Source organism: Cetorhinus maximus, chromosome 20, assembly GCF_964194155.1.
Source record: "Cetorhinus maximus chromosome 20, sCetMax3.hap1.1, whole genome shotgun sequence".
Lineage (NCBI taxonomy): Eukaryota > Metazoa > Chordata > Chondrichthyes > Lamniformes > Cetorhinidae > Cetorhinus > Cetorhinus maximus.
Genome location: NC_135898.1, coordinates 14,764,668 through 14,777,913, shown reverse-complemented (window position 1 = coordinate 14,777,913; position 13,246 = coordinate 14,764,668). Strand labels below are relative to the sequence as shown.

Genomic DNA, 13,246 nt, shown 5'->3' with positions numbered 1-13,246 from the left:
CCTGCTGGAAAGTTCGTGTGTCTATGTGTGAGAGAGGCAGGGAAGGAGAAAGCGAAAGAGTGTGTGTGTGTGTGTGTGTGTGTGTACATGCGTGTGCGCGCATGTGTGTGTGAGAGAGAGAGAACATGGCTCAGCTCTGATGCACTTTCGAAGTCACGTAGCCTGGTATGGCTGTCTGGGCTGACATTTCAAGGACTGGCTACTACGTGAGATACCAGACTACAACAGTACCTGTTGAACCATACCCAGCCTATACCAGCACCTGCAGAAGGTGGTGGGGAAACAGAGGTAGAAGATCAGTCATGATTGTATTGAATGGCCGAGCAGGCCAACTGTCCGACTTCTGCTCTATTTCTTATGTTCTTAAACTGACGTGAAAAAAACACATTGAGCCTTTCCCTGTATCTGTTGTTTCTGAGCTTGGGAATTGATGCCTGCCATCTGAGACTATCTGTTTGTTTTCATGGCAGGCATCTGATCAGCTACAGAAACCACTTTGTGTACTTTATCAACAGCTCTGGTTAAAGTTTCTAATATCACATGTACCACAATTAGTATTTGCATAAAATGCAATGGAGTAATATAGAATTGCAGAAAATTCAAATGCCTTCATTGACAACTTGAATCATGTTTCAAATTATGACCTGTCCTTGTAGACAGATGCTTTATCGGTGACCAAGTGCCAGATGTTAACAGAATGGCTGGGCACAAAAAAATGCCATGCACCTACTTGCTGGAGATGCTGATTGTGTTTGTTAATGTATTATTTATACTTGTGTCATAGTTATCGAAGTGATGGGATGTTGACATAAATATGTTTTCTTATGGCGAATGGAACTTGCATTGTTCTGTAGGGTGCACATAAGCCTGTTTTGATTTAAATGATCAACATAAATTAGATAATATAACTAGGGTTCCTAGAATTTTGCTTTCGCTTTTTCAAAATAATGTTTTCCTTCCCTGTTTTCTCTCCTGCCTTCCTCCCAGTTAAAGCCACAGTGATGATTTGGGATAATCTGTTTTCCGATTGAGCATTTTCTTTCCACAAAAAAAACAAAGCCTGAGTTTTTTTTCATTGTTTTGGAACGTTTGCAGTGTGCATTTGACTCACTCGGAAATATTCCAAATGAGAAGATTCGCCACTTGGCCTTCTTTCAGCCAGAATGATGCCTGCATCGTCTTAAGTAAAATCAGCCATCCGGTTAGCTGATGATGGAGCTGCTTTGAAAATGGCAGCAAAGAATTGCATCCTAGCTGGAAGAAGATTCAGAGTCGACAGTGGACAAAGCAGATGGTCCAGAGAAATACTTGGAATTTTGGATGAGGTTCTTTGAATGGTTGAGAAAGACAGGAGGAATGTAAAATTGAAACTTCAAATAAGATAGAATTATACAAAATTAAAATGAACTAACTAGTTGGATTAAAAGATTTATAGTATCCGACGTCTCCCGTTCCCAATCCCATTTGACTGAAAACATGCCCTCTGACGTTGCGGTGTTATGCTTAGCATCACATTTTATTTACAAGATGCGGAACATGGAAAAAGATTTACAATTCTTGGTATTTTTTCTTGAACAACAGAGGTTTTCTATTCGGAAAGGAAATATCTTCCTTGTACTTAATCTCCCTAGAATGTTTATAAATTTATGGTTGTCAAAATCACAAGTGGATCTGGATTGCTTTGAAAGGACTGGATAAGTTAAGCTTTGCATTTTTGACACCAAATCATTTTAAAGAATTGATATATTATCTTCTTCTTTCCTCCCTATCAAAAAATAATTGTTTCCTTCTTTCTCGTGACTTTCCTTTGTGTTTGTGGCACCTCAGGGAGTTTAAAAACTTAATGGTGGTTGATCTTGCCTTTGTATGGGTAATAAAATCATTTTATTCCCTAGAAGGGAACGAGTATTAAAGCAGAGCCATCGCCAAAAGAAGTTAATGAAGTTCTCATCACACCGTTAAGCCTGCGGAGTGAGAAACGAGAAGCAGAAGTTCATTCCTCTGTGCACGGAGAGGCTCACCCGATTTCATCAGGTAAGTGCTCATCTTGGTCTCCTTCACTTAAATGTCTTGTATTTTTTCCACTTCGTATTCCTCTGGAATGCAGGCAGACACTCGACTTTCTCTCTGATCTCCTGAACTGAAAGTTGGCTGCAGGATGGTACGTATAGGATGACTCGCTTGTTAAGTTTCTGCTGTGTATGTGCATGTTTGTGATTATGTGCTTGTTGGAAGGAAGGAAGGCATGGAGCTACCCCAGGCATGACCCTCTTCTGCCGATTTGGCAGGCTTGCTACACTCGGAAGTGTGAGTTTAAACCTAAACTGGAACGTGAACAGTTTCATATTGTTATATCACTAGTTTTAGCCAGGCAACTCTCAGATTACTAACTGAAGCCAAACTGATAAAATTCCAGTCTGAACTTGGTGTGAAAGTTTGGGGCTGAGCCAAACCAGGCCTTTTCCTGCTCTTTGTGAACCTTCATTGAGAGCTGTAAAAGAGTTCCTTGTTCTCTGCTCATTGTTATGATTATTGAACTGTTGGGTTCAAATATTAATTTAAGGGTTGGGGGAGGGGAAAGATACAATTTTCTGGAGAGCCGGGCAAAATAGAGGGAAGACAGAGGGGATTATCTTTGCATTTTAAGAGAAGTGGAGTTTTCTTTTGTCTCAGCTATTGAGTATCCCAAATCCAGCCAACCTCTCTGATGGATCCAGCCAAGACCTTTTGATATTTAATCCTAAATGCCAAAGTTTTTTTGTTTCTTTGTTTGGTTTAAAATTCTCTTTCCCGTCTTTCAGAAAGGAAACAGCAAAGAAGATCAGTTAGAAGTCGCTCTGAATCTGAGAAATCTACTGAAGTTGTGCCAAAAAAGAAAATGCGAAAAGAACAGGTACGACCTGGGCCTGTGGGGTTGGTTGTTAGAGTGGAGACAACCTCACTTCAGTGCACCAAGGAAATCATAGGAAGCAGAAGTATCCCATTCAGACCCTTGCACCAATCTCATCATTCTGTTAGGACACAGCTGATCTGTCCCTTAACACCATTTCCCCATCTTTTATCCAAATGCCTTGATACACTTGACTAGTAAAATCTATTCACCTTGGTCTTGAAAGTTCCAATAGTCACAGAACCATTAGTCTTTTGGTGGTGAAGAGGAAGGAATGTAGTTGGAAATTTCCAGCACCATTTGTGTGAAAGATGTGCTTTCTGAATTTGCTCCTAAATGGCCTAGCTCTAATTTTATGCCCACTTGTTCTGAGTTCTCCAATCAGAGCCTGTAGTTTATTCTTCGTGTACCCTGTTGTACCCTTTTATCAGTTTAAAACCGTTGTTAGATAATCGCTCGACCATCTAAACAAGAAGGAAGACAAATTTGGTTTGTTACCTGTACTTAATTCAACCCTCTAAACATGGGTATCTTTCTGGTAAATTTGTCCTGATATCATTTTGCCGAATGTCTCTCTCACTCACATATGAATTTCAAACCTCTTGAGATAAACAATTCACTAGCCTTTCATAAAACCTTTTGATTACTTTTTATATCCATGCACTAGCTTTTAATTTGTGTACATGGACATCTAAATCACTATTCCTTCACAGTTCCTAGTCTCTTACTGTTAAGAAATATTTTGATTTGTCTTTCTTGGATTCAAAGTCAATGACCACTTACGTCTCCACATTGGACACCATCTGAGTAGTTTGCCAACTTGGTTAATCTTCCCTTTGTAGCATTTTGCTCCATCTACGTCATTAATTGTGCCTCCAAACTTAACACCTGCAAACTTAGATATATGATATTCCCTTCATCCAAGTAATTTCTTCTTACTCCCATGACACCTACTACCCCTTTATCCTTCCACAAGCTGTGGAACAAGCCTCTCCTGAAAATTCTCACTTCCTGCTTCTTCCTGGACATATAAGGGGCTTTGATTGCTATCTAAACTTAACATCTTTCATTTTAAAGAAGAAATCAAAATGTGGAATAGCAATACCTGTGTGCCTTTGTTTCTGTTTGTGGATTTCTCAGTCTCCCTTGTTTGAATCTCCTTAACATTGTACTTGTCTAACTGTCAAACACAGGTGAGATAATTAGTTGGCTTCAGATTTGAACTATTTTTCAACAAAATTATTGAAATACATCAAGAGAAATTCCTATGTGTCTCTGCTGCAAACAATTATTAGCTTAACAGAACAAGGGGGATAATTAGTGGTTTCAGTTTTTATTTTAAAGCTGAAATAATCTAAATGAAGTCAATCAGACAGCTTCACTGGTTCTTTTTAAAAAGCGTTCATTATAAATTTCACCTCCAAGATTTTGAAATTTGTTCTTGTATTCTTTACATGTCTAAAGAAAAAGATACAGAATTGAAAGTGCCAGAAACTAAAGAAAAATATCCCATCAGTACAAGTGACTGAAAGTAACATCTTAGAACATGGAGTTTGGTGCACATGTGCTAGATGCACAGTGCAAATTCAGCTCTGAGTCACTGTTCGGGGTAGGGAAACCATGTTCAAGTCCAGGTCAGCAAATTCAAGCAAAGACTTGAAGGAAGGCACTAATGACAATTCAGTGGATTAATTTAACAATCTTATTGTGAAATATGCATTTTAAAAAAAAATTATGTTCAGTTCAAACCTTACTCTGGACATGCTATTCCAGCTGAAGGGAAACATGATGGATGAAAAAATATTTCAAGAATTTTAATTGATTTGTGTGAACCCAGTGGTGTGATTATCATTCCGTGATTACCCATACTCTGCTATAAACTTGCAAGAGTGATAGGTTCTAGAGGTACTTGTAATGAGTTTTCAGTGAAACATGCCCCTCTTGTATCATATTCAATCAATACGAGATATTGATTTGTCAGCAGTACTGTTAGAAATCTTTGGATTCAGTATTAATTTGTGTTAATGATATGTTCTGATTCACAGATGGAAACTATTCCAACAACATCAGAGATTGGCCCACAGATGGGTGCATCATTACCCCATGCTCATGGAACAGTGAGTTCAGCTCTGCCAGGTAAGGCACCAATTACCACATTTCCTACAGCACTGATCCTTGATGATGAACAGTCATATTGCAATTGGGAAAGTGACTTCCAAACATGGGTTATTTTATCTCGTGACCTGTATCTATTGAAAGGACACAAACCAAAACCATAACCTCTGCCACACTGTCTTTTGCCTTTAGGTGCCAGTGAGCTTTCCGATTCCTGCAAACCACTGAAAAAACGTAGTCGGGCTTCTACAGACGTGGAGATGACAAGTCCAGGTTACAGGGAAATGGCCGATTCTGATTCCAGAGGACTACTGAGTGAGGTAGGAGCATGATAGGAGGAATGAGAGTGATGGCCAGGAAGTGGCCTAATTGAGCGGTTTGGATGATTAAGGAAGACTGAACAATATTTGAATATGTGCAGCAATGTATTTTTTCCCATGTTTGTAACCTCCTTCAGCCCCACAACCCTCCAAGATAGCCGTGTGCTTCTAGCTTTGGCCACTGGAGCATTCCTGATTTCAATTTGTTCACTGTCAATGGCTGTGCCTTCAGTTGCCAAGGCCCTAAGCTCTGCAAATCCATCTCTAAACCTCTGCGCCTCTCTGTCTCTCTTACCTCCTTTAAGATGCTCCTTAAAACCTACTTCTTTGACTCAGCTTTTGGTCATCTGTACCTTGGTAGCTTGGTGTCAAATTTTGCTTTACCTTGCTTCTGTGAAGTGCCTTAGAACATTTTACTACATTAAAGGCACAGATAAATAGAAGTTTGGAACAATTTCAGAGGATTGTTTTGTGAGTAATGGTCATTTGGGTAAGATTGATTCACCAGTTACAATCAGTCAACTGTTTCATAAGGTTTATATGTGGAACAATAAACGCGTCGATTTAATTGTGTGTGGATTGTCATGGCAGCCATGTCAAGGTATTCTGATCCCATCATAATAAATTTGAACTTCGAATGCTTTATAGCCTTGTTAGAAATGACATTAGGCTTTAAAATTGCTCCACGTGGATCTGTAATAAATTGCACTTTAAATAGGTCCAGGAAATGCCCAACAACTCAACAGCCACTTCTGTCAACCAAACCTGGATGGGGGAAATATCCAGCATTATGTGTAGTACGTAATGTCTGGAATTTATGGGGTTGTTTCTTTGGAATTTTGGCCTCGCTTCCTCCTTTTTTCTGGTCCAAGCCAACATTCACTGTCATAATGGTGGCTATTGGCCTATGAGCTTACTGGCTGTTGCTCGACAGTGGCAGTTCCCCGAGAGGATTTATCATTGTGAAATATCCTGTGCACAATTAGTGAACAGCAGTGCACAGCTAGTTTTGTAGATTCATACACATATGGCTAAGGGGTTAAACTGGCCTCTGCTTTCATGTTTGTTGGTGGGGGTTGATTTCCGAGTTGACCTCAATAAGTGAAACACTGCCTTGTCCAGGTTTGGTTGCAAAAGTGGCTGTTCAGTTCTTGGCCATCTCCTGAACCTATTAAAAGTATTAATAGACAAGATTAGATAAACTACAGTAAAAAGAAACCCATTTCAATGGATTAATGAAAGACTAAACAAGGAAATCATGAAAGAACGAGATCAAGAAAAAGGAATTTGGGAATCAAAGCAGGTTACTAAAATGTAGGAAATGATGTGCAGTTGGAGCTCTTGTTTTGGGATAAATCTTTTAAGTGAGCTTTAATAAAAAGCCATGAATTTAAAAACTTTATTTCATTGACCAGCCCTTGTCAGGCTCCTGGATTCATCACCACCATGTGTGGTTAAAGCTAGATTTTGATCTATTACAAGCCCAGAAAATTACCAAGAATGTTTGTTATCTGAGTATTGACAAACAAACCAGCTACAATCATGCTATGAAGATTTTTCATCTGTGTTCATGAAGTAAATATATATGATTGTAGAAAGTAGTTGGCAGTGAGTTACAAGAAAGCCATTCTGCCAAAGGGTTTTGATGAGAGTAACTGCAAGTCTGAAACATGTTTGACGAGCACAGTTTGCTAGAATCATTTGATCTGAAATTTTGCCTTTGTGGTTTATAACTGAGTACATATCCTGCGTTGTGGGCAGAGAAGTGAAGTGATGTAATCAGAAAGGAAATAAAGATGACATATTTTTCCATTTACTCTCCCCATTGAAAAGCCTGAAAGTGGAGAAGTTTTATTGGGTCAAAAGATGATGTCAAAATAAATGCTGACATTTATGTGCAAATGTTGCGGCAATTTCAGGTGAGGGACAGATGCAAGATTAAATGTGGAAATTGAGAGGTTGCTGTCAGGGGTGTGCCTTTCCCCCAGGAGCATCGTTTTCTTGGATTCCCCATTCAAATGCATTGAGTGGTGTGAATTTCCTGCAATTGTGTAGTAAATGTGAGCTAAACTAGTCAAAGTCTATTTACAGCTTTAACAACATGATGATGTACTAAATACTGCACCAACCTTTCAGGCCCATTAACTGTTTGCAGTATGGGGCCTCATTGCTTCAGGTTTCAATTGTCATTGTGTTTTTTAAAATTAAATCAGCTTACTTTTTTCTTTGTCTATCACCCCCCCCCACCCCCCACCCACCCGTCCCCACACAATCCAATCCTTTGCTGTCTGTTTCTTTTTCTGTACCTGAATTTGGTATTGAATATATCACTCCAACTTAGACTTCCTTGTTCACTTGCACTGTTCAATCTGATTTGGCTAAAGAGATACATCGTAGCTGTGCACTGTGGAGGTTGCTGCGCCATTACCATATCACAATTGCAGCATCTGGCATCGCCAAGTATCATAGGAGATTAAGTGAGCAGGGGCAGTCTAACTATGGGCCAATGTTATTGCTGAATTGTTATAGGAATTTTGGGCCTTTTTAGAAGTTTTCAGAGGATAACTCTCTCCTCTCATTCCTGATAAGACCAGGTTTGGTGCCACCTTGTGGTGAAAGTTTTGCCTATTGGAGAAAAACAAAATAAGTTTGAGGAAAGGATGAAAATCTCAAGGCCATCAGGACTGAAGTTGTGCACAGTATATAAAATATTGTTGTCTTGAGCTGCTGCAACGTCCAACGCATTTCTGCTATCTTCAGGCTTTTAAAATGTAAGTGTAAGATCATGGGTGTAGAACAGCCCTTCAGAATTTTTTAAAAATTAATTCACGGGATGTGGGCTTCGCTGGCTGGGCCAGCATTTACTGCTCATCCCTAGTTGCCCTTGAGAATATGGTGGTGAGCTGCCTCCTTGAACCGTTGCAGTCCATGTGGTGTAGGTACACCCACTGTGCTGTTAGGAAGGGAGTTCCAGGATTTTGACCCAGCGACAGTGAAGGAACGGCGATATATTTCCAAGTCAGTATGGTGAATGGCTTGGAGGGGAACTTCCAGGTGGTGGTGTTCTCATCTACCTGCTGCCCTTGTCCTTCTAGATGGTAGTGGTCGTGGTTTTGGAAGGTGCTGTCTAAGGAGCCTTGGCGAATTCCTGCAGTGCATTGTGTAGTTGGTACACACTACTGTGTGCTACTGTGCATCAATGGTGGGGAGAGTGAATGTTTGCAGATGGGGTGCCAATCAAGCGGGCTGCTTTGTCCTGGACGGTGTTAAGCTTCTTGAGTTTTGTGGGAGCTGCACTCATTCAGGCAAGTGGGGAGTATTCCATCACATTCCTGACTTGTGCCTTGTAGATGGTGGACAAGCTTTGGGGAGTCAGGAGGTGAGTTACTCGTCACAGGATTCCTAGCCTTTGACCTGCTCTTGCAACCACCGCATTTATATGGCTAGTCCGGTTCAGTTTTTGGTCGATAGTAATAATGGGGGGATTCAGTGATGGTAATGCCATTGTATGTCAAGGGGAGATGGTTGGATTCTCTCCTGTTGGAGGTGGTCATTGCCTGGCACTTGTGTGGTGCGAATGTTACTTGCTACTTGTCTGCCCAAGCCTGGATATTGTCCAAGCCTTCCTGCATTTGGACATGCACTGTTTCAGTATCTGAAGAGTCATGAATGGTGCTGAGCATTGTGCAATCATCAGCAGGCATCCCCATTTCAGACCTTATGATGGAAGGAAGGTCATTGATGAAGCAGCTGAAGATGGTTGGGCCGAGGATACTACCCTGAGGAACTCCTGCAGTGATGTCCTGAAATTGAGATGACTGGTCTCCAACAACCACAGCCATCTTCCTTTGTGCTTGGTATGACTCCAACCAGTGGAGAGTTTTCCCCCTGATTCCCATTGACTCCAGTTTTGTTAGGGCTCCTTGATGCCACATTCGGTCAAATGAGGCCTTGATGTTAAGGGCAGTCTCACCTCTCCTCGGGAGCTCTTTTGCCCATGTTTCAACTAAGGCTGTAACGAGGTCAGGAGCTGAGTGGCCCTGTCAGAACCCAAACTGGGCATCAGCGAGCAGGTTATTGCTAAGCAAATGCTGCTCGATAGCACTGTTGATGACCCCTTCCATTTCTTTACTGATGATCGAGTGTAGACTGATGGGTTGACTAATTGGCAGGGTTGGATTTGTCCTGCTTTTTGTGCACAAGGCATTCCTGGACAATTTTCCACATAGCCAGGTAGATGCCAGTGTTGTAGCTGTACTGGAAAGCTTGGCTAGGGGCAGGACAAGCTCTGGAGCACAAGTCTTCAGTACTAGTACTATTGCTGGAATATTGTCAGGCCCCATAGCCTTAGCATTATCCAGTGCCTTCAACCGTTTCTTGACATCACGTGGAGTGAATTCAATTGGCTGAAGACTGGCATTTGAGGCTCTTGATGAGCTATTCTCTGAATGTAGACCCTTGCTCCATGGCTCTCCACCTTCATTTTTATCTTGGTAATTTCTATCTGATCACTTCTTTGGGTGATTCCAGTCAATATATTGTTTTAATGACTGATGTGGGCAAGTTACACCCTTGGAGAAGCCCTATAAGGATGATGAACCAGTTTCCAGGAGGATGTCAGCAATGACTTACATAGTCTTGGCAACATTGCAGTTGAGATAGTCAGCAAAGACTCACCGGACTTAGCAGTGGTAGGACATTGCATTTGTTGGATCTGCTTCTAGCTTGATTTGCCTAAATTTTCTAATGTTGATTTTTAAATGCTGAATTGTTGGAGGGGCACTTATTCCGTTCCTCTTGTGACAAAATTTCTTCAGACTGCCAGCAGTTAAGATGGAGAAGGGTAGGCAGGCAGATCGATTGCAGCAAGTTGAGATTGGCACTGTTCCGATGTTGCATTACTCTGTGGCCGTGGTAATTATTGCTGACGTCGTAGGCTGTCTCCCTGCTTGACACCCATTAACTTCCACTTGATGTACTTGCATAACTATCTAGTGGTACAGTGCAAACTGGCTCCACACCTAGGCTCTCAGTTTTAGAAACATGATTCATTGGATATTGTAAGATTAAGGATCTGAGATAAAAACCACACTATACTGAAACCTGTTTGCACTCAATTTCTGTGCTTTACCCTCTTCATTAGTGTCAATGCAACCACACCCCAATCGCCTTCGTATAACTTGCTCCAACGGCCATGATTCAAGAGTGACCATGGGCTATGAGTGGGTGAATCAACTAAATTGCGCACCAACCAAGGCAGCCCCATTCTTATGCAATGTAGTTCCAATAAGCGTTAATAGGCAATAGTGAGGAATGTAAAGTCTAACTGATCTATCGTCCCCACGGAAACCTACTTTACATAACTTTGATCACCTTGCGTTCTATACCTGAGCATTTTATTGACTGGGTGAAGTTTTTAACCTCTTATGTACTTTGTAGGTTGGCTTAGAGAAGAGAGCTGACAGCCCAGCAGTTCCTCCAGGTGCAGATGTCTCCGATGAAACATCAATGGATTCATGTTTGTCCAGACGTGGCAGTGGAACATCAAAGAAGGATAATATCTGCCAGGTGAGAGCTGAGCAGAAGAAGGTCTTGACCATTGGTCTGTGAATATTAATTAGTTGTCAAAATTCATTGGTCCAAGATTATGAATTGTTTTTTTTTCATTATTTAAAAAATCTGACTGGCTGATGGGGGCAAATCCTCAATTCCATCTGCAATCTAATTTAAGAATGACTGTTCCAGTACTTCAGAAGAGAAAACTGTTTACTGGCCCAAGTTCCCATGCTTTGGGTCTACAAGCTTGTATGTTCTGTTACAGGTTATTTGTGTGCAATAATTAGCATTGCGTTCGTTCCAGCACTAAGCCCTTGTACTTGTACCAAAATCCCTTCCAGCAATAATTATGAAATAATTTTGCCATTGTCTTGCTGACATGCATATCAAAATAGCTCAGGAAGCAATCTCACCTCTTTAAGCTGAATAAAATTATGGTGAGTTCTTTATTTGATCGAAATGCGGACCTATACAAAAGGTAGATATCCTAAATTTTATTTAGATTAAAAGATTTTGCTTTAGATTACTCCTATATTAAGGTTTTTTTTAAACCATCTGCTGCCACAGATCTGTGAGAAGCCTGGAGAATCTCTCGTGCCCTGTGAGGGAGAGTGTTGCAGAGTCTTTCACATAGAGTGTCTAGGATTGGCAGAGCTACCTAATGGGAAGTTTACATGTATGGAATGCACGACAGGTAATGAGGAGTTTTTAATCCATTCTTGAGCTTCTTCCCTTGTATAAGCAACTCATCTTAACCATTGGGTAACATCAGTTTTGCTCAGTAATCCAGCTGCTTTGAGGAGTGACACCTTGATCACTGTTTCGCGGATGACAAATGATCAAATATTGGCTTGGCAGTTTATGGGAACTTGTGAATTTGGGTGCAGAACCTTAGTACCCATTACTCCATGCTCAAACTACCAAACCATGGCTGTTGGCTCCGGTTGAGATCCAGAACTGAACATGTGGTTCATCTGATTGCAACTAGATTTTTGTGAAGTGGCTGGTTAGCAAACTGTCATTGTTAGTTGGACTTTTAATTGCACTTGTAAAATTATTGTTGCAGCATTAAAACATCGGAAGGTTACAATTCAAGACATTTGAATTCTAATATTTCTAAATTACAAAAGCAAAATTCTGTTCAGATGAAGGGTCATCCGCTTCCCAAAAAGTTAACTGTTTCTGTCCACAGATGCTGCCTGACCTGAGTATTTCCAATATTTTCTGTTTTTATTTCTGATATTTCTCTATTCTGGTACACCTGTTCTCTCACAGGAAACCACACTTGTTTTTCTTGCAAGTTGTCTGGGAAGGTTGTGAAGAGGTGTTCAGTGAATTCGTGTGGAAGATTTTACCATGAATCCTGTTTGAGGAGTTATTCTTCTGCCATGTTTGAAGGAAAAGGTTTCCGTTGTCCTTTGCACTGCTGTTTGGCGTGTTTAGCAGATAATTGTGAAATGGCTAAAGCAACGAAAGGTGAGAAGGAAATCAAGTTGATTGTATCTCGTAGCAAACTGAGAGAACTGCCTTTATCAGAACACTTGACCAGAGTAATTCGGGATCAGATGCGAAAGTAACAATTTCAAATCTCATTGAAAGTGGCTTGGGTCCAGATCCATCTCTATAAAGATCTACCTTATTATTTAACTGCAGGGATTTTGTGTTCTTTCCACTCAGGCTCCCTGTTTATTTTTTAAAATTGGTCCAACTGACCAACTCCTAGTTGTGGCAAAACAAAGTAACCATGCAGTTTGGTGACTGCAACGTTATCTCTGTTCTTATTAGTTTTAGAAATATTGCTGGCAAAAGGCTACTAAGCTTTAGCGTGGTATCCTTGTAAAGGATAAAGGTGGTAGTGTGAAACAAAGCAGGCTAGGTTAAATCATTGAACAGTTTGCTCCAAATGTCATCTATGGATGGATCCTGTGGATTTTGCCTGACACAGGATGTTGACCGTACAGTTTTTTTTTTAACTTGAGGCAGACTGTTGTGCTTTGTAGTGTGTTTTGGTGTTTCCCATCATATGTGCTCTTTTGTATGAGTGCAGTATTTATGGTAACATTTCATATTTCTAATGTGCTGCACTTACTGCATATACAATATCATCAAATATTGCAATGTGCTTCTGCAATTTGTTGCATCACTTTGTGGATTAGACCACATTTTCTCTCAACAATCACTGATCTCAGCGTAGTGCGTGCGAAAGACATGCAAAAAAACTTGGGGTGCTTCATCTGGAGTGAAGTTGAAATGTAAACCTTGATTAGATTCAATCCTTGTTTCATGGAAACAGGCCAATCAGCCGAGTTTGGTGTTTACCTTCCACACAAACTGTAGTCGCAAACCCATCTGTGCAGCCTGTTCC

At 40.7% G+C, this 13,246-nt stretch overlaps 1 protein-coding gene across 4 annotated transcripts in view; it reads left to right on the top strand.

The window, feature by feature from the left end:
- The window catches only part of nsd3 (nuclear receptor binding SET domain protein 3), a 76,162-nt gene that overhangs the window by 41,934 nt on the left and 20,982 nt on the right, over positions 1-13,246 (top strand). For 3 of the 4 annotated variants that reach the window (XM_078565604.1, XM_078565605.1, XM_078565602.1), the window contains exons 6-12: positions 1,896-2,034; positions 2,802-2,893; positions 4,936-5,026; positions 5,198-5,325; positions 10,765-10,893; positions 11,449-11,575; positions 12,157-12,357. In XM_078565604.1, the coding sequence (XP_078421730.1) occupies positions 1,896-2,034; positions 2,802-2,893; positions 4,936-5,026; positions 5,198-5,325; positions 10,765-10,893; positions 11,449-11,575; positions 12,157-12,357 (907 nt within the window). The remainder of the gene's footprint in view (positions 1-1,895; positions 2,035-2,801; positions 2,894-4,935; positions 5,027-5,197; positions 5,326-10,764; positions 10,894-11,448; positions 11,576-12,156; positions 12,358-13,246) is intronic. The other variant, XM_078565603.1, reaches the window with a different exon arrangement.